The sequence below is a fragment of the Eurosta solidaginis genome, chromosome 3, assembly GCF_040869045.1.
Source record: "Eurosta solidaginis isolate ZX-2024a chromosome 3, ASM4086904v1, whole genome shotgun sequence".
NCBI lineage: Eukaryota > Metazoa > Arthropoda > Insecta > Diptera > Tephritidae > Eurosta > Eurosta solidaginis.
In genome coordinates this window covers 1476254-1502489 of record NC_090321.1, presented here as the reverse complement: position 1 = coordinate 1502489, position 26236 = coordinate 1476254, and the positions used below count along the sequence as shown (strand labels likewise).

Genomic DNA, 26236 nt, shown 5'->3' with positions numbered 1-26236 from the left:
TGTCGATGACCGCCTCGGCTGATTCCGCGCCGAGCTTGGCTACGGCGTAGAGGCGACCATGCTCTTGGTACATTGTTACTGCCGTTTCAGCGCTGGGTTCCTTGGGTATCGTTACTGCCGTTTCGGCGCTAGGTCCCTTGGGCTCACGGCGCCTTCTTCTTCGTGGAGCCCTCTGTCGTTTCCCTGACGTCGGCGGCAGCATTCGATGGTTCGTATCTCGTTGCGGCCACATTCCCAGCAAAAAATTTTCTGTGGATTTCGGCACCTATTGATGTCATGCCCTCGTTCGCCGCATCTCCCGCATTCGCCGTTGGGGTCGTATCTCTGATTGCCTGGAGGCGTGCGGTTCGTTAGGTTCGGTGGTGGTAGTTGTTGTGTTGCAGGTTTTGATGGTGACACCCGGGTTGTGTCACTGGCGATGTGTCGCGTAACTTCGCGGTGATGTCCGCCTGATGATCTTCGATAGTCCTCGCGTATGTTCTCGTATTCTTCGGCAAGTCTCAGGAGCTCTGCGAGACTAGTGAAGTCCCTCCGACGGATGTAAAGTTGGTTATCGGGGTGGCTGTTACGGAAGATTCGTTCCAACCGCTGTTCGCTGGTGTACCCATCAAGCTCTGGATTCCTAGTACGTAGTCCTTATACCTCTACTTGTTGTGCTGCCTTCGTTGGCGTATGTCGTCGTCGAGCCGCTCGAAGTACCTGACTGGTAGGAAGAAACGTAAAAAATCCTTTTTGAAGCTTGTCCACTCTCCCCAGTGCGCATTGTTATTGCGGTACCATTGTAGCGCGGCGCCCCCTAGTAGCTCGGGCATGGTTTTTGGCAGGAGGTCCACGTTTAGCGCGTATACTTCGGCTAACTCCTCTAACCGTTCGATGAACGCTAACGGGTCCCGTCCACCTTCATACTTTACGGACTACTTTCTTACCTGGTCGATGATGGGCGCGAACACCACGGCCGGTGCTTGAGTTACCTGGCATGTATAGTTCATGGCTGGTGCCGTCATTCCCGCTGGTAAGTACGGTTGCGTGGGTTGAGATGTGCCGGTTGATGATGCCATAATTTCTGATGGTACGCGCTGTTGTGTGGGTACTGTACTCCTGGGAGGTGCCTGAGATGTACCGTTGGGTGGTACCGCTATTCCTGATGGTAAGTACTGTTGTGTGGGTACTGTATTCCTGGGAGGAAACGCGAATTGAGTTTGTTCTACTGTTGTAACGGCGATCTTTGGTGTGCCTCCTCCGTTCGACGGAGTCGGTGTCTTAACCTCATTTACGTCGCTCATGTGCGTAGTTTCCTTGTAGGTGGCTTGTAGGGATAAACATTTTTCGTGGATTTCCGAGTCCGTATTTGCCTTTGAGGCCAGTGCTGCTATGCGCTTTCGGATTTCTCGGGTGGTACCTGTCTGCTCAATACCCAATTCCTGTGTGATGGATATCAGCTGCTCCTTTGAAATTGTGTCTAACCACGTGGTATCGATCTGGTCGACCATTTTGTGGTTAGGTTTCTCGTCAGGAATGTTCCTTCTGACGTGGTAACGATTTGCAGGGTCCCTGCTCGGGCGCCAATTGCAACGAAGCTTTTTCCGCCCCGGCGCTTCTTCAATAAGTGCTAGGGGTATACTCGCCGTGTCCAAGGTTCGCTTACAATAGATTTGTAAATTTGGGACACCGTGCAAATCGTTTTCATATAAATTCATTTTCTTTCCCTAATTCTATATATGTATGTACACTATAATTAAAATGAAAAATTTTACGTAATCAAAAGAGAAATATTTGCTGTTTTCGTTTCACTGTATGCTTGCTCTATACTGCGTGGTGGGCCAACGGTACTCGTGTCCCGTTATGACGCCTCGATGGTCGTTGCTTTTGTGTGTGTAAATGTGTTTTGTGACGCCCTGCGTCGGCGTGCGTGTCCCGCTAGGAACGTCCCGTTAGGACGCCCGGCTGGTCGTTGCCTGAGTGCGTGTAAAACGTGTTTCGGTGACGCCTTGCGTTGGCGTGTGTGTACGCGACCCTAGTGTGGTTGACGTCGTGTATTTGCGTGGCTCTGCTGTGGTCACCGTAGTATGTGTGCGTAGTGCTGTTGTGGCCAGCGTGGTGCGGTGACCAACGTAATGTATTTGCGTAGCGCTGTTGTGGCCCGCGTCGTACGTTGGCGCTTGCGGTCAGCGTAGTGGGTTGGCGCAATGCTGTGGCCAACGTCGTATGTTTGCGTAGGGATGTGGTCCACTTAATATGTTAGCGTGGTGCGGTCGCGGTCAGCGTAGTGGCTGGCGTAATGCTGTGGCCGACGTAGTGTGTGTGCGATTGTGGCCGGGGTAGTGGATTGGCGTAATGCTATGGCCTACGTAGTATGTTTGCGATTGTGACCAGCGTGGTAGTTTGGCTGGCGAATGTCACCTGCTCGCGGGGCGCGTCACTGTGGTGGTGCCGTTGCTCACGAGGTCTCAAGCGGTGTTTGGTGGTATAACCGACACATTCACCACCTGAGGCCACGACTCACTCCTGTGAAGCGAGCTCTCCGCATGGTAGAACCGACAACTTCAAGGGACGCTCCACAAGTAGCTCTGGTCACGACCACAACTCCGTGCTTCGGCACGAGGGTAACTCTGGTACAGTTGACGTAGTAGGTTTGCGTAACTTTGCTGTGTCAACGCAGTATATTATCGGGGCGCTGTCGTGGTCAGCGTAGTAGATCGGCGCAGTACTGAAGCAACGTAGTGTATTAGCTATGGTGCTGTGGCGGCCAGCGTAGTAGATTGGCGTAATGGTATGGCCAGCGTATATATTAGCTATGATGCTGTTGTGGCTAGCGTTGTATGTTTGGGTAGTGTTGCTGCGGCCAACGTATATGCTTGCGTAGCGCTGTTTGTGGCGCTGTTACTGTCTGCGCAGGCGAGCGGACGCTGCCTGTTCGCGGGTGCGCGTTACTGTGGTAGTGCCGTTGCTGGCGAAGTCTCAAGCGGTGTTTGGTGGTATAACCGACACATTCACCACTTGAGGCTACGACTTACTCCTGTGAAACGACCTGTCCGCATGGTAGAACCGACAACTTCAAGGGACGCTCCAAAAGTAGCTCTGGTCCCGGCCACAGCTCCGTGCTAACTAACTTCTGTCCTGCTGTGTTGCTCCTTTTATTGCTTTGTTTGGTATTGCTGGCTCGAATGGTTGCTGTTCGATGTTGCGAACGCTCGTTGCGTTGCTGAGATTTGTTAGTTTGTTGTGTTGGCATTAAAATGTTGTGCTTGCCCGTTGTGTTGCTGAGACTTGTTGGTTGGTCTGCTGCTATCGCCTGTTGTGTCAATGCTATATTGAACTTATTGGTTGGTCTGTTGCTATAGCCTTTTGTGACTGGCTGTTGTGTTAGTGTTGTATCGAATATGATGTATGCTGTATCGAACTTGTTGGTTGGTCTGTTGCTATAGCCTTTTGTGACTGGCTGTTGTGTTAGTGCTGTATCGAATATGATGTGGGGTCGTTTTGTGTGGGCCAAATTAATGGTGTTATATTTGGTCCTCACACACTGCTTTACCTAAGTCGTGCCCAGTAGGGTAGGCCTAAATGCAACGTTGCCACAGTCAGTACGTTCAACCGCTGTCAGCCATATATGCTTTAGAACTGCAGCTAACTTAAGATATACTGTCAACCATATATGTTTTAAGAACTGCAGCTAACATAAGATATGTCCTGTCTACACTTTGAAAAAGACGCAACGCGTCGTATTGAACTTAAATTAAATCGATTACCATCCAATTATACTTTTACAGTATTTACATCTCAGAAGTGAGATTCGATTATTTACACGCCCGCTTCAATAATCCGGAATTTTTTCTCGATTTCCAAAGAAAAGCATAAGAAATATATAAAAATGTTTCAAAGAGCAGAAACACGCGGTGAAATGCTGGCTGAGCTACTAAAAATGGGTGTTGAGCCCCCAGATAGTGCCACCATATCACAAATTCGCAATTTGTACGAAAACATTTGTGGCCAATCACAAGCAAATACAGGTCAAACTGAGAGTTCTTCGGAAAAGCCTCGTTTCAAGCAATATACTGTACACTACAAAAACATCTCTACCACAGCTGCTGCTAACGAGAACGAGACTGCAACACTGGGATTCAAGGGGTTGTGTAGCGCAATATATAGCTTCTCCAACCCAATTGTCAACCTCACCTTCGAGCGGCGAATCCCGTTTCACTAACAGACGAGGCTCTGGCGACCCCAAGCTCCTCATGGAACTTGGGGGTGGGGAGGGAAGGATGGCCTGAAGGTTCAATGTGGCCATATAAATCGTTCCCGAGATGGTCGGGCCAGCACCTTAATGGTGCTGTGTTACCGGAGCGTATCGGATCTGTATCCGACAAAGGACCATCACATCGATAACACTCCCCAAAGCCTTCGGGGAGTAACCTAATCGCTACAACAACAACAACAACCGACTGCAACACTCACCAATGTGCCGGCCGAACCATCAATAATATGGCTAACGAGGACAATATCATCACGAATGATAAACCTGATGCATCTATATCTATCACTGCGGAAACTCCAAATACTCCTGTCCATACCATCACTTCTGGCCATAACGACGCCACCGCTGCTCACCTTGACGTTGATGAAACTGTTGCTATTACTACTGCTGCCAACACAACTACATTTGCAAACATTGGCTGTTTAGCCGCCGCGGAAAACACTGATGCTACCTATGCGTACAACCCAATTGCTGTCAACTGTGGCTCAGGTACTTCCAATGCGAGCTCTCTGACAATGGAAGCCATATTAGCGGAAAGCGATCGCCTTAGAATGCAAAAAGAGCTGCTACTTTTGAGGAAGGAGTTGGAATCACTTCAGATTCAGGGGCAGCGAATTTCAGCTGTAGATATGACAACAATTGATGCCATGGCTGTGAAATATACCGGCGAGGATGGTTATGATGTCCATAAGTGGTTTTGCGATATCGAAGACATGTTCGAGTTGATGCAACTTGATGAGCGCAATAAACTCGTTTGCGTACGTCGTCTTTTAGACGGTACCGCAAAGCTTTTTACATGTACAATTTCGACTTCTACGTACGGAGTGTTGAAGGGTGCCTTATGTCACGAGCTCGGTCGGAAGCATACCTTATTGGAAGTTTACGAGCAACTAAAAAGCCGAAAACGCAAACCAAATAAAAGTTCTCAGCGTCGAAATGAGAGTAACATACGAACATACCAGAGCGCGCGTAGTGGACGTCATCATATCTGGTTTAAATGAAAGGAATTCGCTATTATCAATGCTATACCAAGCGACCACGATGAAGCAGCTGAAGGTACAATACGAACGCTCCGACAAACTTCGAGATAGGCCGCATTTAAACACGATTAAACAACAACAACAACAACAGGCTGTACCTCGTCGAGTAAAAGTAGATTCTACAGAGGAAGCAATACGGTGTTTCAACTGCTGTCAGCTAGGTCATTACCAATCGAAATGTACGAAGCCAGTAAGGAAACCAGGGTCATGCTTCAAAATGTGGGGAGCTTGGGCATTTCCATCAAACAGGTTCAAGAAGAAAATGGCGGTCGCAGCTATCGATGATATAGATTCAAATGAAGCAGGTTTGGTTGAGGCGATTGATGTAAGGCAAGTGGTAAGTGTCACTGTTCTAGGTAAACAAAGCGAATGCACAGCTCATATATTTTCTCTTCTCGATTCCAGTAGTCCGAGGAGTTTTATTAAAAGGTCAATTGTACCATTCAACATGGGCAACCAACCGAAGCCAACCAAGTACCGAGGTGTGGGTAATAAACAAATTTATACATTTGGAGAAGTTATATGTGAAGTTAAATTAAAAGGGCAGAAAATGACCCATAGATTTTTAGTTTTGAATGATTCTGATCTCTCTAAGCCTGTATTAATTGGGCGAGATCTATTAAACAAATTCCGTATATTTTTATGTAAATTTAAATCTAAAATCCATTATTCTAAAGAAATTTTAATGAACATAAAAAATGAAATGAAATTGAACAATCACCCTTATCGCGAGTTTTATTTTCACCCGAAAATATTCAGTTTTTGTTCACCCTATCGCAGAGGGTGGCGAAACAATTTTTCATGTTCGAAAAAGATTTCACCTTATCGGCAACTCTTTGTTCGGGCGAAATGAACAGCGGGGAAACCAAAATTTGTTCACTTATATTTTACAGGCGAACGAATGGAAAACAAAATGTAATTAATTTTTTGTTTTGAAATTTGATGCTCTTATAAATATATGTACTTTTATTATTAGAAATAAATCAATAAATAAGGCACAATCGGAAGCTGAGTGGAAAAAGTGAAATTCCTGTAACGGCAACGGTTCCAAAATGTTGAGCACCTCACTGAAACAAGATTGGCGAAGACTCACTTCATGGTCCTTTCCAACACCTTGGTGGAACTCCAAATTTTTGCTTCAATGGTGACAAGAAGTTGGTAAGAATAACTAGCAAATATTAGAATGCCAGCTTGTTTAGCCTGTAATATTGGCGAAAGTTAATTGAAAAAAATTAACTTGTTATTCAAAAGTGCTGGAAATAGTAATTTTTAGCTTACAGCGAATCATTTAGCTCCAAATAGAACTGTCCCTTAATTGCCTCCGAATCGCTTTCACATATATATTCGCCTCGCGCTCAATTAATACCAACCTAAGTGCAATACTAGACATTATTTTATTAATTTTTTATTTATATTTTTGTTGTATTTTGAGGAAATATATGCTTGGTTAAAAAATTTACACAATTGTAAGTAAATTATTTGTTCACTGCCAATTCGCAATAGAGCATCAGCTGTTTCGAAGTGAACTTTTGTTCACCCGAAATTGCCGATAGGCGGAAAAAGTTCATCCGAACAAAAGAAGTGAAGGCGAACACTTTTCCCCGTGAACTTCGCGATAAGGGTGAATATAAATTGTTTTGAAAATAGTGCGCTCGATTTGTTTTGCCTTAAGAAAACTTGTAACTCATGTTCAGGGGGGTTGGTGGGGTCCACCGACGGTTCGATTCAGCCAAGTGATCAAAAGGAGCCGGAAGAGGAAAGTAAATATTCAAAGGAATACACAATGCAGATATGTGGGGTGGAAATATGTAACAAAAACGTTGGTAACGTGGTTATTGGTGTTGTGTCGCAGGGGGAATCTTCAGACAAAACAGATGTTAGCTCTGAGCTAAATGCACAGCAATCGGGTGTATTAAGAAGGGTTATAGTGAGTCAATACTCAAATCCCTCAGCAGAAGTACAGATAGCGCCCCTAGATTATAAAATGAAAATAAGCCTAACCGATGATACGTCTTTTCATTGTTCTCCAAGGAGGCTTTCCCATTCCGAGAAGCCGAAGTGCAGGCAATTGTTGATAAATTACACTCTGAGGGCGTTATAAGGTATAGCAACTCCCCGTACGCGTCTGTCACTGTGTTGGTCAGGAAAAGGAATGGCGAGAGACGATTATGTATAGATTATAGGTTCCTGAATAAAAAGACCATTCGAGACAATTTTCCTATGCCGCTGATAGAAGATTGTTTGGAGTATTTATCGGGTAAGAAATTTTTCACAGTGTCGCACCATAAAAGTGGGTTTCACCAGGTTCAAATGGAAAACGATTCCATTAAGTATACGTCTTTTGTAACCCCGGGAGGACAGTACGAGTACATGAAAATGCCGTTCGGCTTGAGAAACGCGCCGGTGGTTTTTCAGCGCTTTGTTTACGAGATTTTTCGAGGTCTATTACAGTCGGGGAAAATAGTTATCTTTATGGATGATATTTTGGTAGCCACATCCTACTTCGAAACCCATGTAGACGTTGTAAGCTGTGTGCTAAGACGGTTATACATGCGAGGTCTTGAGTTGAGGATGCAAAAATGTAAATTTGGATATTCGGAAGTAGACTTCCTGGGATATCACGTGAATAGTAAGGGCATTCGACCAAACGATATACATATTGAGAAAATAAAGAATTTCCCAAAGCCACGAAACTTCAAACAGCTCCAACAGTGTCTCGGTCTGTTTTCTTATTTTAGGAAATTTGTTCCGTCCTTTTCTTCAATCGCAAAGCCTTTAACTAATCTGCTCAAAAATAATACTTCCTTTAATTTTTGTGAGCTGTGTGATAAAGCCTTCGAGTCTCTCAGAAGTTGTTTAATGTCAGCTCCGGTATTGGCTATTTACAACCCCAGTAAAGACGGTGAGCTCCACACCAGTAAGATAGGATTTGGAGCTGTGCTTATGCAAAAACAAGAGGATGGAAAATTTCATCCCGTGTCATATTTTTCGAAAACAGCTTCAGAGTCAGAGTCAAAACTACACAGCTTTGAGTTAGAAACTTTAGCTATTGTTTATTCACTAGAAAGATTTAAAACCGAATTAAAGGGAACTGCCTTTGTCATAGTCACTTGCAGTGCTATCGCTCAGGCAATGGATAAGAAGCAAATAAACCAACGTATTGCCAGATGAGTGTTCCATTTCGAAAACTTTAAAATAAAGCATCGTGGGGGCTGTTCAATGGGCCATGTCGATGCTTTAAGCCGATGCCATCTAGTCAGCTCTGAAGAAGTAAATAATACCGACTTAAATATACAGATCACTCAAAATAGAGATAATACGATAAAAACGTTAAGGGGAATATTAGAGAATGGCCCAGTGCAGCACTACGAGCTTAAAGATGGCCTTGTTTTTAAATCCGATCCAAAGTCACCCCATCTTCTGCTATATGTACCTATAGAAATGGAAACCAACATAATCCGATTAATGCATGAAAAAATTGGGCATATGGGCGTTGACAAGACAGTATATGAGTTGAAAAAGAATTACTGGTTTCCAAAGCTTAGAAAAAAGGTCAAAAACTACATCCGAAATTGTGTTAAGTGCATAGTATTCTCACCGGCGGCCCGATCCAACGAGCATAACTTGTATAACATTCCTAGAACACAAGTTCCTTTCGATACAGTACACATAGACCACTTTGGACCACTTCCCTCAATTCGCACAGTTAAGAAACACATTTTAGTAGTTGTAGACAGTTTCACGAAGTTTACTAAATTATATGCAGTAAAAACCACAAGTACGAAAGAGGTTTGCGCATCTTTGCAAAGTTACTTCGATAGCTATAGTCGACCCCGGCGTATCATAAGTGATCGGGGAACATGCTTCACGTCTAAAGAATTTTCAGAGTTTCTAATTAATAATAATGTGCAGCATGTGAAGGTTGCAGTTGCTCCGCCACAAGCGAACGGACAGATGGAGAGGGTGAACAGAGTGTTAAAGGCAATGCTGGCGAAACTTACCGAACCAATAGATCAATCGGATTGGATGAGCAAACTGGTTGAGGTGGAGTATGCTATTAATAATTCTGTTCACTCGTCAACCAAAGAATCACCGGATACGTTATTGTTTGGAGTGGAACAGAGGGGTAGAGTCATCGATGAACTGACAGAACACTTACAAGAAAAGGACGGTGCAACTGAACCACCAGACTTAGGGAAAATTCGATCAAAAGCATTACAATCTATTGAAAAGTCTCAGGAGTATAGTCAAAAGTATTTTCTAAAACATAGCGTCCCAGCGAAAGTTTTCAAGGTGGGGGATTACGTAGTCATGAAAAATGTAGACACCACTGCAAGGACTAATAAAAAATGTATCCCAAGTACAAGGGTCCCTATGAAATAAGCAAAACATTGCCAAACGATCGATACGTTCTGAAGGACATAGAAAATTTCCAGGTCACGAAAATACCTTATAATGGTGTGGTTGAATCGAATGGTTTACGTAGGCATTGTCGGATCCTCTAACTGAGAGAGCGAATGGTGACACCGAGGAAGTGCCAAAAGATACCCGATCGAGTCGATCGGAATGTCAGGAAGGCCGAGCTGTAAACACTGCTTTACCTAAGTCGTGCCCAGTAGGGTAGGCCTAAATCCAACCTTGCCACAGTCAGTACGTTCAACCGCCGTCAGCCATATATGCTTTAGAACTGCAGCTAACTTAAGATATACTCTCAACCATATGTTTTTTTTTTTTTTTTTTGGTTCAAGATTTTATGGCCGCCGGGATCAATTGAATATCTAATAGGTCAGGTTGTATTCCAAGTGTGTTGTGATTCCAGTAGTATTGTTGATTCCGGATGCGCGTTCCAATTTTGAGGTTCCAGGTTATATTCGACGCGTATGAGGTTTTGTAGTTTTTTACAAAAAAATTTTTGTATGTACAAATGTGTTGAATGAAACGAAATGACATTTGGTCAATTGAAATTTGCTTAGCGAGCGCATTTCATATGACATGTTGAAGTCATAATGACCGTGTAACCGACGTGCATTTGTTTTTGCTTTGTGGATGACAAAAGGAAAACAAACAAAATTTTGTTGTATCTTTGATAAACAAAACATTATTATATAGTACATATAAGGTACAAAACATTTTATTTACATGAAAATTAATAAGCATTGAGCTAGTCAAGTTAATTAAACTTTAAAAGTGGCTTTTTGGAAAAAATGTATGAGCTCAGTGATTTTGGCTAAATTGTTATCACAAAGAATATCTTTAAAATTATGATGATTTTTAAAAAGATTGAAGGTGTCACGGGTGTTGCTGAGAAGTCTACATACAAAAGTTTGATGAATGTAGTCATCAATCTGGCCGCATCTACATCTTTCGGATCTGTTGGCGCCAATTTTAAATAAATAGGACTTGTCATACGTGTGACCTGCCAAGATTCTGTTTAGTCTCTTCAGTTCCGTTGTCGGAAATTTTAATTTTCTGAACCAGCAGTGATTTTTCCTAATTCTATGTATGTCTGCATATAAATTTGGATGTTCACTTGAAAATTCCAAAAATTCGTTGTACCAAGTGTCGTATATTTCATATCGAATAAGTCTAAGACCCTATTGTATAGTAAGTTTCACATCTTTGAAGATGTCAGCTTCGGTTGCTTTCTTGGCAATTGCATCAGCTCTTTCATTTCCTGGTATACCCATATGCTGGGTGTCCAGATTATGTGTACTTGATTGAAATTGTGATTTTGAATGGTACGAAAAATATTTTGAGCTATGTAGTTGTTGGTTCGACGGTCTTTTAGAATGTGACAAACCGCTAGACTATCTGTGAAGATAGCTATATTTTCACTTACTCTTACACAAAGAAGCTCAACATCCTCAAAGTCAGGAAAATGTAGTTCCTCCGCGGAAAACCTAGTGTGAACGGCAATTAACACACCTCCACCAACTCTGGCCTGTCGGTCTTTTCTAAACACTTGAAACGAACTCGATAAAACTTCAGCATTAAAAGCTGTTGGTTTTAGCCAAGTCTCAGTAAAAACGAGTACATCATAAGGACTCTCATGACTCCGTAGAAAAATTTCCGTTAGTTTGGTATTCAACCCCCTAACGTTCTGGTAAAGTATACTAAGTGAGATATTATTTACGTTTGATAAGACATAATTTAAGTTTGTACCACTTCTGGAGTGTTGTCTGGCAAGTTTTTTGATGCATTTAAAGTAGCGCGGTCACGGTTCGACTTTCTAGTAAACAAATGCACCACAGAGTGCTTCGGCCAGAAAGTAGAATCGAGTACCCTATCAAAAAATGTGTCAGGAACTAAGATTCTGAAAGAAGAGATCTCTCTCCCAGACTTAAAATTAAATTTATAAACATTAATATTGCTGTTAAGTTCAACACCAAGCTTTCAGCATACGTAGTTAGATATATTCTGTCTTTAATGCATGTATTTAATAATTTGAGTGGGACAGATATTAATGAGATAGGTCTAAAATTTTCGAAATTATTCAGGTTTTTTTCCTTTTTAGGGACTGGAACAATTTTAATTGTTCTCCAGCTATCTGGTATTTTGTTGGAAAGGAAAATGTCATTTAGTGCTGCTCGGAAATTATTTAAAGTAAAATCAGGGAGTGACTTTATTACGCTGTAATTTCTTTTTTCCACCGTTTCCTCGCTTCTGTTAGAGCATGATAGTTTTCAGGATTTGGATATCGTTTGGCTTTTTTAAAAGCAACACTGAGAAACCTATAAATTTTTTCAGTATTGTCATCCCACCAGCTTTTTAGTACTTTTGAATCACTTTTAGTGACAGTAGCAATCTTAATTTCTTCCTTGAATTTGTTTTCAAACATTTCTAAATTTGATTCGCATTCAAGATTACTTAATTTTTTTGGAACTTTTTTTTGGACATAAAGGTGGAAGTGTTTGTGTTGATGTTGTTTATGTAAATAGTTATAGGATAGTGGTGGCTACCCCCAATTCTAATTTTATCCACTGACCATTTAAAAGGGGCATTGAAATCTGAAAAAGCGGGATCGAGTACAGATCCACCTGGTGATCTGATATCTCTTTGGAACGTGTAGTCTCCATTGTTTAGTATTTGGAAAGTAGATTCCTGAATCAAATTGAAAAGATGCTTTCCTTTGCTGGAGCTTAATGTATCACCCCAGTTGCTATGCCTGGCATTAAAATCTCCAATGAATAGAGTATTTGGAAGCGAGTCAAGAAAATTTAGAGTTCTTTGAATTTCAATGCTGAATGCGGAGGTATTTACGCTGGGTGGAAGGTATGCAGTGCATACAGTTAGGTTTGGTTTAAGACTAGTTGTTTGTACAACTAAAATGTCAAAGTTGGTAATAAAATTAATTTTTTTCCAACATTTGGGAAATACACAGGACGTCAGCACAGAGTTAACCAAGTAGGTTAAGTGAGGAAGGATTTTAGGAAGAATTATTTTTAAAAATTTCGGACATATACCATCGAACCCCATAGCATTAGACTTTACTGAAAGAATGGCTTGAACGACATAACAATCATCGACACTAGCAAACTTAAGAGGACCAAAATCAACATTAGCGCGAATACAATAATTGTCAGCACATACATATATTGTCAGTTGAGATTGGCAGATTTACAAAATTTATATTTATCTCGTTAATGTCTACATGAGGGAGGACAGAAATATCGCATTTGGATTTTCCGATACCAATATGTTTAATCGACTTCCAGGTTTCCTTCGAACTCAAAGCAGCACTAAACTTGTTATTATAAAATCTCTGCTTAGCTGACCTAATGGCTTTGTTTGCAGCGATCCTAGCTGCTTTGAAGCAGTTGTGAGCCTCCAGGGTTTTGTATCTTTTCCATCGTGAGTAAGCAAGGTTACGCTGGTGAATTAAGTGTTTTAGATTGGCACTAAACCAAGGGGTATTATTGTGTGTAGCAGCCTTGAGTTTCACTGGCACATGGTTGTCGAAAAGCCTAATAATATGGTTCTGTAGGAATGATGCCTGATCATCGACCGATGTCAGCGTACGAATCAAGCTCCATTCGACCGACTCCACCGCTGCATTAAGGGAACTGTAATCTATGCTTCTAAAATCACGATACGTAAAGGAACATTGGATGTGTGTCGTTTGAAAGTTGTAACTAAGAAATATCAGATCGTGTTTTGAAAAGCAAGATGCCGACAATTGATCGTAGTGGAGCAATTTCAGGGGATCCTTCACAAAAAATAAATCCAGTAAAGAAGAATTTGAGTCAGTAAAGTGTGTAGGTGAAGTTAAATTGGTGGGAAAAAGTCCAAGAGACTCCATACTTAGCTTTAGAGTTGAGTCGACGAGAAGATTGGAGTTGAAATCCCCAGCGATGATTATATTATCATAGCTTATAAGTAGAGGCTCGAGAAATTCAATAAAGCCAGAGAAGTCAACTCCACGATTAGGTCTGTATGCACAGCCGATAAGAAGCCTTTCATTATTTACAGAGAACACGTCTACGAACACATATTCGACAGAATCACTTGGACTAGCACTGCAGCAAAGTTTACAGGATAAACTACTTTTAACATATATAGCAACACCACCACCATGACCACGTCTATCAGCCCTGAAAAGTTGATATCCATTTGGTTGCACCAAATCATTTTTGTGACATGAAGAAAACCAGGTCTCGGAAATACATATAACATCTATATCAGAACCCTTAGATATGAATCTCAATTCATCCAGCTTTTTATATAGGCTTTGCGCATTGAGATGGATGACTTTGAGCCCTTTAGTACGTTTGCTGAATACGCGTAACAGTGTATGTAAGCAGTCTTTGGAACTAGACAACCTATAGTCCAGGACCATCACTATATATGGGATATAAACAATGCTCTGCGATGCGTAACAATAAAGACAACATAAATGATTGTTTACAAGTATGATAGGGAGAGATAAAGACGGAAACGAAGAGACTCAAGAACTTAAGTAATATACCATACATAGAAATTAATTTATTGATCATTATTCGTTGGCGCATCATCAACTCGAAAGGAACTCGCGCTTTCTTCGCCGGTATTCTCAAGACGCTCTAGAAAATCCAAGCTATGTATTGCTTCAGGGCTGGCGTTGGCTGTTCGTCTGATATGTACCAGACCCTTCTTAGAAAAAACCGCTACTACCTTCCTTTTCTTCTTTAGACGGATCGCTGCCTTGAAGATGGCATAGTTTTGCCTGGACAGCGAAGCATTTACATAAATCGGAGCATTTGAATTTATGCCCACATGAACTAATTGCAGACCTTGTTTGGATTGTTTTGGCGCCTAAAGGTGCCTATACTTTTTAGCAATTTGTTTCTGTCTGTCGGCGACTGAAATTTGATTATTACGGCCGGATCTGTCACGCTGTTGTCTAGTTTCCGTAGCCGAAAAATGCTCATTATAGGAATTGGTTGCAATCTAAGAGTGGAACAGAGGTGATGAAAGACACTTGTTAAGTTTTGTCCTTCCTTAAAGGGAATTCCGTATACACGGACTTCACTTGCGGCAATATGGCTCTCTTGCTTTGACGCATTGTTTTTGAGTGTTTTTACTTCCTCTTCGAGATAACCAACGCGCTCGAACACGCTCTCCAGCTGAGTAACTCTTGCATTAAGCTCACTGACCCTTTCTTCAGCACCACAAATTTGTCTTCTAGTTTTTTGCATACGAATTCAATGAGCCTTTTTTCCGAGTCCAAAATTTGCTTAGCAATCAGATCGTTGAACCTAGCAAATCGCTGATCCATGCTTTGCATTAAACTAGGAGAGAAGCCGCTGATCCGTTGCACCTTTTTGGCGCTATCAACCTCGTTATTAAGGTCGTCACCACGACGACGCTTACCATTGACTTGATCCATGGTGTTCGAAAAAACGGGCCAAAAATAATGCTCGAAGAAACTGGGTGGCAGCTCTAACGCAGCTCAGATTATTATGACGCAACCAAGTATGCAATGAGAAATCAAAAAGTATAAAAGGCGAGACAGTAGAGGCGAAGAGGAGTTTCATTTGAGCTATCAATCAGCAATCAGTTTGCAGTTTGGTTGCAAAGTTTGAGTGTTATTGTGAATAACTTTAATAAAGGCCATTTGGCATTATTAAGTATTGGAGTTATTTATTCATCAGTTTAGTGATTCGAACTCAGCAGAAGATTGCAAATAAGGGGAATTGCAAGTAAAATCGTTACAATGTGGTAAATTTTTATCTTTATTCAACAGTGAATAAATACGAAATTGTTTTATTTTTTTATTTTTTTCTTTTGTATATGTTTTTCGCTTTATATAGTATATTTTTAAATGATCTTTATGTAATTATTACTTTTGTTGTACTATACAATATTGCATTGTACTAATGCGTTGCCAAAGAAATATGAAATAAATAAAAAAAGCTTTCATTATCGGATTCTTATCTCGGTTCTATTAATTTTCTAGTATTGATAACATTCATTGGGGAATAACAGAATTCTTGTGTTTGGCAGAGGAATTTAACAGAATTCTGGTGCGTGGCAGAGGAATTTAAAAGAATTCTGGTGCATGGCAGAGGAATTTAACAGAATTCTGGTGCGTGGCAGAGGAATTTAACAGATTTGCAATTTGATTTTTCTGGTTTACAGTGCCATTCAAACTTGTATGGTTTTCCAGAGGAATAACAGAATTGTGCTTTCCAGGGGAATAACAGAATTCTTGTGTTTGGCAGAGGAATTTAACAGAATTCTGGTGCGTGGCAGAGGAATTTAAAAGAATTCTGGTGCATGGCAGAGGAATTTAACAGAATTCTGGTGCGTGGCAGAGGAATTTAACAGCATTCTTGTTTTGGCATTAGCTTAGACGCAAACCACAAAATAATGCTTGAAGCACAAACATGTTTTTTGTGTTAATTTTGTCTTTGTTCCTATGGCTAACTGAGAAGACGCAACAGAATCCCCGTTACCTACATTTTTTTCCTTTATTCTGACGATGCCGTTATTCGATAAATCTGCGTACAGACGCTATTGGTACACTAGACTCAGCTTCTTTTAAATATCTTGTTCCGAGTAGCATGTGGGAACACCTCTAACTACCCCATATATTTCTAAGGCTGTTCTAGGAACAAATTGCGTTAATCCTCTTTTGGCTAGGCGTTCGTCCATTATGAAAGATTTTGCCGAATAGGTATTTTTAAAATTACTTTATAGAGCGTTCTTCCTAAGGCCTTAACATGATCAATGTCACGAAAATAAGTCTTTTATTTGGCTACATAAAGTAAGCCCAGTTGTAAATTTTTCATTATTTAAGCTAAGGCATTGGGAGCTATGTATCTACCAATACAAAAATTTCACCAGTAAATCTGGGATATAAAATTTTTATTGAGTCATGGTTATTGTTTTCCGGGGTACATCACTGTGCGTTGTGTGTTGGCAACACTGCTTTCTGCAGTAGTTTTGTCATTTGTTATGTCCGTTGTTTTTTGTGTTAATGTTTCGTTTGTCTTTGTTCCTATGGCTAAAGCTGGAGACATTGGTAACCTTTTAGCAGCTGATTCGACCAACCTTATGAGAATCAATGCAATCGATTATTGGTGCCGCTAAGGTCGTAACCGTATCGTAGCCCACCAATTGGGTTTTGGTTTAAGCCGGAGTCATTGGTGCCGTATGTCGTATCGCTGTATCCGTATCCCTAACGTAATCAGCTGTTTATCGTTACGACGGTAAACCAAAACCCAATTGGTTGGCTACGATACGGTTACGACCTTAGCGGCACAAATAATCGATTGCATTGATTTTCATAAGTTTGGTCGAATCAGCTGTTAAAAGGTTACCGATAAAGCACCAATGTCTCCAGCTTTACCGTCGTAACGATAAACAGCTGATTACGTTAGGGATACGGATACAGCGATACGACATACGGCACCAATGACTTCGGCTTAACGGAGTCTGAGAAGACGCAACAGAATCCCCGTTACCTACATTTTTTTCTTTATTCTGACGATGCCGTTATTCGACATTTCAAAGAATCCCGTGAAATTTTCATCGTTTAAAATTTTAGACTTTTTTGTAGGCCCACGTTCACCATCTTTACCTCAAGACGATGAAGATGCCAGTTTGGTGTTTCTTTTTCGTATCGCAACGGACACTATCTTTAAATTTACCCAGGATGAGCTTTGGAGCTGCACTTCAGGGTTGAAACTTTTTAATCTTTTTTAAAAATTTACAATTTAGCCACTTCACTTACCCAGGAGTTTTAATATGCTTGGCAAAGTTTAATGGAATTTTTTTACAATTTAAAACACATAAAGCATTTGCGACTACAAAAACAAAAAATTTGATCACTTTTGTGTGCCAAAAAACTGTACTTCACAATTTACAGACAAGTTTCACTTTAAAATTTGATTTAAACCATCCACACTCGCTGATAGTTGCACTCGGAATGCCATATATGTTTTAAGAACAGCAGCTAACATAAGATATATCCTGTCTACACTTTGAAAAAGACGCAACGCATCGTATTGAGATTAAATTAAATCGATTACCATCCAAATGTACTTTTACAGTCTTTACAATTCGAACTATTCGTATAATTTTAATAGTCCTATTAATTACAACAACCACATGAAAATTTTAAATTTCTTTTGCAAATATCTCTTGACAGAAATTAAAATTTCCACTTTGGGGCTCGTAGTCCTGGGTCCAAAGCACGCCTTTTGACATCTCTCCCGATATTTTTAGACGTGTATTAAGAGTGTCAACGTTAAGAAACTTTTTTGGCGTTTCCCACAAAATATAAATTTTGAATATTTATTTGTTCACCATAAAATGTACTTTATGTCCTACTAATACTATCTAATTTATTTTGCGGTGATTACTCACTTGTCTGTAATATGATAAATTTCAAAGGTTGGGTTTTCCCAAGGGTCCACCACATTCTTAGGATCTAACCCAAGTGAATAACGATTGAAAATAGCTTCACGTTCATCGGCAGCACGTTGCAGCAACGCCACTTGTTCATCCAATACTGCGGTTGTACTTTTGCTATTCATATTTTCGCTTATATGAGTTCGCGCATCCCCTTCAGCTGCTGCCGCTGCAACTTCTCCAGTAGACATTAGCACACTTGAGTTACTGCTTGTATTTAAGTGCGTTATCGTTGTTTTTGAGGATGTTGTTGTACATGCTGTATTATTTATGTCGACGGCGGGTACGATTGAGGGCGGCAAGTTATTTGTCGTATTATTCACAATGTTGTTCATCGTGTTAGTAATGATATTGATATTGGTGCTATTGTTATTATTATATGTGTTATTGCTGTTGTTGGTAATGATAGTGATGCTATTGCTATGTATAGTTGAATGCATCTTGGCAATTTTTTGCTACTCTTTATTTTGTTTATTTTTTGTGATTTGTTGACTTTGGCTTGTTCTATGCAGACAGAAGTGCATCTGCGGGTAGTGGAAGTGACACGATAGGCGTTTACCAACTCCGAACTTGAAGACTTGTTAAATATGCGTATAATCTGAAGGAAAATGCATAAAATGAACATTGGGCGTAATTAACATTGTTGTATGGATTGCCGAATTAATGCATGAAGATGCTGAATCCAGTATATTATCCAATCGGCCTATTTACTTACGCAGTACAAATGGGCACTGCTCGGTGATTCGTGACACGTTTGTCTGTCCAAGCAGAAACACATGTGTGAATACCTTTAGTAATATGACGGGGTGCATCAATAAAGTAAGCTAACGCTCCATTTGTTTTCAAATCAGACCAAGTTCAGCAATCATATAACCATCAACAACACACATTTACCATCATATTTTACGCGTCTTATATAGTATATACATTTATGGCATCATTATTATAACTTTAAACCTAATACTTTTATAAATCGTATCTCCCTAACTATTTTTACTTATCGCAACAACTTCGACGCTTAGCTTTTTAATTTTTCCAGTTTTATTCGTAAACTGACACACACACGCCGTCATCAAAATTTCTCCTCGCCAATCGATCTTTGTGCTTAAGTGTAGCCCAAAACGTGGCTTCCAACTGGGTTCTATGCCCCACACCGTTTTGCTAATAAATTTGTAAATAATTTTTGAAATAATAATTTCAGGCTTTTACAAACAATCTTCAAAAACTAACAAATTTTCACCACTTCCCCTACGAACACTGATCCTAGCGAAAATCGGAATAGAATTTCTGATAGTTTGACAATTAAATTAACGAATGACAGTGTAGTCGAAAAGGAAAAAGAGCTTCTGTTAAAGCCACGACACATAAGCAGTTTTTCATATAGAAACATTCTATGAGTTGTGAGTAGATGGCACGTGTTTTTATGGAGAACGGTAGATTGAGCGACACGGGCACCATCTGATATGGAAAAGTAGCCAACTCGCAAATTTTGAAGCAAGCAAAGCATAAGAAGACAAATTTGAACCCCAGCGGGGTAGGGGGTTAGAATATACCCGCGGTATAGTTTCTCCAACCCAATTGTCGGTAGTGTGCAGTTTAGGGGCCCCACCCTAAAGTTGGGCCAAGATTTTCGAGTGAGGTATCAAAAGACGCGTATTAATCTCGAGAACAATAATCCGAAGTCGAAAAATTTTATCTCTGTCTGTTGTGCATCACCGTGGCGGTAGCCACGGTTATACCACACACCCGGACTTGGCATGGCGTAGCCCAGGGTTATTTTTTATAAGCGCGGCCGAAGGCCGCCAACGCAGAAAGGTGTTCTGCGCAAAAACACTATAGATCCCACCCCCGGTTTCGGAAGTACCAGCGGGTCTTTTTTCGGTTTTTCTTTAATATCTTTTGAACGGGTAAAAAAAAATAAACTTCTGTTTTCGGATTCTTGATCTAGACGTGAATACGCGTCTTTTGATACGTCTCTCAAAAAAAAAGGCTCAATTTTAGGGTGGGGCCCCTAAACTGCACAATTACCCAATTGTTAAGCTCACCTATCCGTGGCGAATCCTGTTTCATTAACAACCGAGGCTCTGGCGACCCCGACCTCCTCATGATTGTAGGTGGTGGGAGGGCGGTATGGCGTAGAAGGCCGCAGGTCGTCATAATTCCCGAGATGGTCGGGCGTGGTACCGGATCTGTATCCGGCAAAGGACCATCAACATCGATGACACTCCGCAAGGGCTTCGGGGAGTGTCCTTATCGCTACCACAACAACAAGAACATTGTAAATTTTACCAAGTAGCGCAACTAACAGCTGATCGGTGAAAATTCGCACATTCACACGCACAGTTCTCGACTCAGTTTCAAAAAAAAACTTTAGATTATTTAATTCAAATTTTAAAGTGAGATAATCCTTACAAATTTATGTATACAGAATATATATGGCGTTTTTGTTGTTATTAAAACAATAGTTTTATTTATATTAAAGCTTTTATAATTTTTTTTTTTTAACTTTGAAAAATCTCCGAACACCATTCCTTCATTATCAGACCAATTCTAAATATTCTCGCGTAATTTTGTTCTCGCGGATTTTTTTAATCCCGCGGAAAAATTCCTCCAATTCTTTTCTCCTAGGGAGAAGAAAAATTGGGGAATAGGAATTTCGAATTTTCGAAGTCAGCTGTTTTGTCAATTGAAATTTCGTTGCGCATTTCTTATTTTGTTTAAAAAAGTGAAAAGTTTAATTATTGTTGCGAATTTGTTTGAAATTAAGATATAAGGTATAAACAATGCACATTATTGCATTTCATGTGGTATTCACTGAAATGAGTAATGAATTGGTGCCACAGCAACATCAGAGGAGCATAATAAGAAGATGGCGGGATAACACAAATCCGCCGGAGTTGCCTGCTTTCATTCTGCAAAGCAATTTTCTGGCGGCCACGTCGAGTTGAGTTCGCCATATGCCAAAATCTAATTAAGCCTTCTTAAAAAAACCTTGCGCAATTTCTTGATGGCTGCATCAAATATACAAAGAGCTTTCCGTTGCTTGTGATATACTTTGTTGTTGTTGTTGTTGTTGTTGTAATAACAGTGAGAATATTGTAGTAGAATGTAAATATATATTTTAGCACAAATTTATACAAATAAGTGTTCTTTCTTAAAAGAACGAATTTCCTTTAACTATTTTGATGCATTCCCTTTAATTTAACTAGTGAAAAAACTCCTATGAAATGGCAAAGAAATCTCCCTCTCCCTCACATTCATAATACCTACTTTTCTCCCATAACCGGTTTCCTCTTTTTCGAACATTGTTCAGAATAGGAGGAAAGGGAGAAGTGAAAAAACTCACAAGGAATTTTTATTTAGAATACAAGGAATGGGAGAAGGGAAAAAACTCGCACGGAATTTTCGTTTAGAATTGGGCTGTATATGACATTCGACTGCCTAGTCCACTGCCTTCCACTCTATTCGCAACATAACCTCTACTTAAGCTGCCAAACTATATAGTAAACAATGAACAAGAATTTGACATTTGCTTAACTTAAGGGTGTTGGCACCATTGTAAATTTTACCAAGTAGCGCAACTAACAGCTGATCGGTGAAAATTCGCACATTCACACGCACAGTTCTCGACTCAGTTTCAAAACAAAACTTTATATTATTTAATTCAAATTTTAAAGTGAGGTAATCCTTACATATTTATGTATACAGAATATATATGGCGTTTTTGTTGTTACTAAAACAATAGTTTTATTTATATTAAAGCTTTTATCATTTTTTTTTTTTAACTTCGAAAAATCTCCGAACACCATTCCTTCATTATATGACATTCGACTGCCTAGTCCACTGCCTTCCACTCTATTCGCAACATAACCTCTACTTAAGCTGCCAAACTATATAGTAAACAATGGTTGGCACGCATTGCAAGTGAAATTATTTTTCCCACTCGTTGTTAACTTTTCTAACATTTTTCGCAATTAAAAACAGCAATATAACAAATGAATACGACACAAAATATGTTAGCAAGTATTTTTGTTATATAGGGAGAATTTTTATAACAGTGCTTCGCGGTTTTTTGTATGTGAATGGGCAAGGCGAAATAAACTTCAATTGCCAATAAGAAGTTCCTTCATATTTATAAACGCATCATCTTGGTTGATTGTCGCGATGTTACTAGAATGCATAAGCTTGTATTAAACGCATCTATATGAAAAATGTCATTGCCCGGCCTTTGAGAATATGTCAACTTTTCCTCGTTTTACATTCAACTAACATTGTGTAGCAAGATATACGCGTGGCCATACCTTTAACTTTTGTCTTTTCTATGTAACTTGGGCAAAGTTCCATATAAATGCGCCATTTCTTCAGTATTTTCGCTTAGAAAATGTTGAATACATATGTATGTTACCGCACCTTCATCTTACAACAAACAGGATGTGGGATGTAAAGCTAAACAAAAAGTAAACTTAAGATTTTGGTTAACTCAAAGGTTCATACACATTATACGACGCGACATGTAGCGACACGTTCCGACAAGATATTCGCGGCATTTCTGCCGAGTTGGTCAACATGGTCGTGTCGTACGACAGTCGCTAGATGTGCATGGCTCCATAAGAATACATGCAAAGAATATTTTGTCACTACCCTACAAGAATACTGCCTATCATATGACTATCATCTGATTGTCAGCAATGTCAACCTAACGATCAGCGCCTCATACAAAATTTCTATCACGAACTTAAGGGGACTTGCGCAAATGTGATGTAAACAACTGTGTACGTGTGAGTTTTTGTCTCCTTCTTATACACCAACATGGCCTACTGATTAAGTATATAGCCGTACTGCTCACTCTCATTCCTTTTCCTAGATCAGTGATGACACTGTAACTATCAAAAAGTGTCATAAATGATAGTTTACTGTGGATATCAGGTTTGACTGTTATACTAACATAAATGACCATTTTTATATTCCGCCAAAAATGAAACAATGATTTTTGCTTTTTATTTACTTTATTTCATTACGTTTTTAATTTTGTACGTGATAAAACCATACGTGTTTTTTATTAAAATAAATAATTTTATAAGAATTCGAGTTCAGAATGTTCAATTTAAATTCAGAAAATAACAAAACAACAGAAGAGCTCTTTCCTCATGCGGAAACACATTTAAAAATGAATCCCCACTAACCACTATTATTTTTCGCGTATCAATTTTTTGTGTGCACCCCATACATTCCGACAGCTTTTGGTATTTTTTAATATCATTTTCGATTTTTTTTCTTTTAGCATGGAGCTTTGAAATGCTCTCTTTTTCATTTTTTAAACTTATTTTTTATATGGTTTTCGTCGGTTGGAAATGGCTGAATTTAAAAAAAAACAAAACAACCGTGATAATCATTTGATTGTCATATGACAGTCAGTAGTGACAACATGATTAAATCGGATAAACTGTTCTCGCATACATAAAATTCCGTTGAGAATTATGTATCTGTCTCACATGGATAATGGTATCTGCTGTATGTTCTTTTGTTCTGTACCAGGTGTCCGAAGCTTTCCCAGGTTGAGTCCTTTTTCATGATTATAGGCTGTCGTTGGGAACATGCGGACATGCGTGAGCGAACAAAGGAACACACATAAATTTGAGTATCAATGTTTACATCATCGCAGGATCAGCATTGTCAATTACAAGTGTGAGTGTTTAGTAAAACTATCAGCGTTTCTTGTAGGGTGTTTCAACTCATTGGTTCAACTATTGAACCATGCATTTCACACGACGTCCGCTCATCAGCTGTGTAATTTTTTTGTTTTCATTGGTCGAACATAGAAGGGGAGTATAGTGTATAATGAGAAAATTTGCAGTGTCCACAAAAAAAAAACCCTTTAAGTTTTTGATTGCAATCAGCTTATTGCGGTGCATTCATTTATAAAAATAATATACAAATCTTGATAACAAGGTTTTAAAGTAGAACAATACTTAGAAAGCCACACGAGCGCAATCGAAAGCAAATCAAGGAAATTGGTTCGTGAAACAAAGCAGCTACGAAAGCGAGAGATAACAGCACGTACCAGGAAGTTATGGCGGATAAGTATTTGAAGCCAGTGGACAATCATTATGATATAAACGATGTTAAGCTCGAAGATATAGATGATGATATATTTTTGAATAATTCAAGGGGACAAAGTCCATTATCTTCATATGGTAGTGAATATGGAAGATATTGTGGTGGGTCTGCCATGGGTGGGCGTAGCACAAATCCATTTGATGAGCCACAGCAAACATACGCAGAACGCCGTAGGGAGATTGAGGGACGCTCTTTGGATTCGACACAGCGAAGCTTGAGTATGAGTTTACGATAAAAACTGGTTTTTTGGAAAAAACTTAAATGCTGTTTTCTTTTAACATAGGTTTGCTATACGAAACCGAGGAGGTTGGTAAAGCAACCGCGTACGAGTTGGCTAAACAACGCGAACAATTAGTGAAGACGTCGAGACAACTAGATGAAATCAATTCAACTTTGCGTTTTAGTCAACGGCATTTAAATAGTTTGAAAAGCGTTTTTGGTGGCTTAAAAAACTATTTAGCTGGAAATCGTGAGGTACCACCGACACCGCCAGCACGTACATCCAGTGCACATGCGGGCGGCACCGGGACACGCTCAATGGATCCATCAGAAATGGGTGCCAGTGGTGGTTATGCCGCCACAGGCGACAGTACTAGTACAACACCAATTGCCAGATCGCCAACAGATTTTTATGATAATCACCCTATAAGTCGTTTACGAGACGATTCGACTGCATTTAAACAACGCGAACAGCTGTATGAACAGCGACGTAATAACCCCTTTGAAACACAATTGGAATCAAATTTGGAGGAAATGTGCGATAATTTATCACGCTTAAAATTTCTGGCCACCGATTTGGGCAGTGAAATTGAATCGCAAAATGAATTATTGGACAATATGAATTATAAGATTGAAGATGTCGATCTGAAAATGAATAAGCAAAACAAGGAAATTAATAAACTACTGGGTAAAAAGTAAAAGATAGAAATTAAGAGTGGTAGAACATTTTACAACATGTTAATTTTTGGCTTGTAATTCTAAATTTCGTATGCATTATTATTTTTATTATTATATCAAGCTGGAAACCGGTTCAAAAATTACTGCAGCGCCGGTTCGGTTAAAATAATGTTGTTGTTGTTGTAGCGATTAGGTTACTCCTCGAAGGCTTTGGGGAGTGTTATCGATGTGATGGTCCTTTGTCGGATACAGATCCGAAACGCTCCGGTAACACAGCACCATTAAGGTGCTGGCCCGACCATCTCGGGAACGATTTATATGGCCACATTGAACCTTCAGGCCATCCCTCCCTCCCCACCCCAAGTTCCATGAGGAGCTTGGGGTCGCCAGAGCCTCGTCTGTTAGTGAAACGTGATTCGCCCCTGTTGTTGTTGTTGTTGTAGCGATGCTCGCCCCACCTAATAGCCGCGACCGATCACAAATTGTCATCAATATCCTCTAACGGGAGTCCAAGGAAACTTGCCGTTTCAACAGAGGTGGACCATAAGGAAAGGGGTTTTAGAGGCGTTGGTTCCACATTACAATTAAATAGATGGTTGGTGTCATGTGGGGACACATTGCAAGCAGGGCATACATTTTGTATGTCGGGGTTGATTCTGGATAGGTAAGAGTTTAACCTGTTACAGTATCCAGAACGAAGTTGAGCAAGAGTGACACGCGTTTCCCTGGGGAGTATGCGTTCCTCTTCTGCGAGTTCTGGATATTTTTCTTCAAGTACTGGATTCACCGGGCAATTCCCGACATAAAGGTCCGACGCCTGTCTATGGAGTTCACCAAGGACCTGCTTGTGTTTTTCCGCTTCATACGGCTGGGTTCTCAGGTGCCGTATTTCCTCAAAATGCTTACGGAGATGACTCCTTAGGCCCCTAGGCGGTGCTGGTTCGTCAATCAGATGTCTGTTGGGATGCCCAGGTTTCTGGGTATTCAACAGAAACCAGGCATGCTTAACCAACGAAACGATATCATTTCGTTACGA

General features: G+C 40.2%; 2 protein-coding genes across 16 annotated transcripts in view; one reads left to right on the top strand and one right to left on the bottom strand.

Annotated features, from left to right (window-relative positions):
- RN-tre (Related to the N terminus of tre oncogene) overlaps positions 1-19469 on the bottom strand; it is a 97872-nt gene extending 78403 nt beyond the window's left edge. For 12 of the 15 annotated variants that reach the window (XR_010950447.1, XR_010950444.1, XR_010950443.1 and 9 more), the window contains exon 1: positions 18142-19469. Coding sequence is in view for 2 of the 15 variants with exons in the window: in XM_067770240.1 (XP_067626341.1) it covers positions 18142-18626 (485 nt within the window). In the remaining 13 variants the exon portion in view is untranslated. The remainder of the gene's footprint in view (positions 1-18141) is intronic. The other 3 variants (XR_010950442.1, XR_010950448.1, XR_010950449.1) reach the window with 3 other exon arrangements.
- A 4482-nt stretch (positions 19470-23951) lies between these two features.
- Snap29 (Synaptosomal-associated protein 29kDa) lies at positions 23952-25369 on the top strand. Its single transcript, XM_067777258.1, has 2 exons — positions 23952-24521; positions 24587-25369. Exons 1-2 carry the CDS (start codon positions 24257-24259, stop codon positions 25219-25221), a joined length of 900 nt encoding a protein of 299 aa, XP_067633359.1. The 5' UTR covers positions 23952-24256; the 3' UTR covers positions 25222-25369.
- Positions 25370-26236: the final 867 nt, after the last annotated feature.

Coding starts and splice junctions, on each gene's coding strand:
- Snap29 (XM_067777258.1), top strand. CDS start 24,257: ATGGCGGATAAGTATTTGAAGCCAGTGGACAATCATTATGATATAAAC. Junction 24,522..24,586: donor TTCGACACAGCGAAGCTTGA/GTATGAGTTTAC, acceptor CTTTTAACATAG/GTTTGCTATACGAAACCGAG.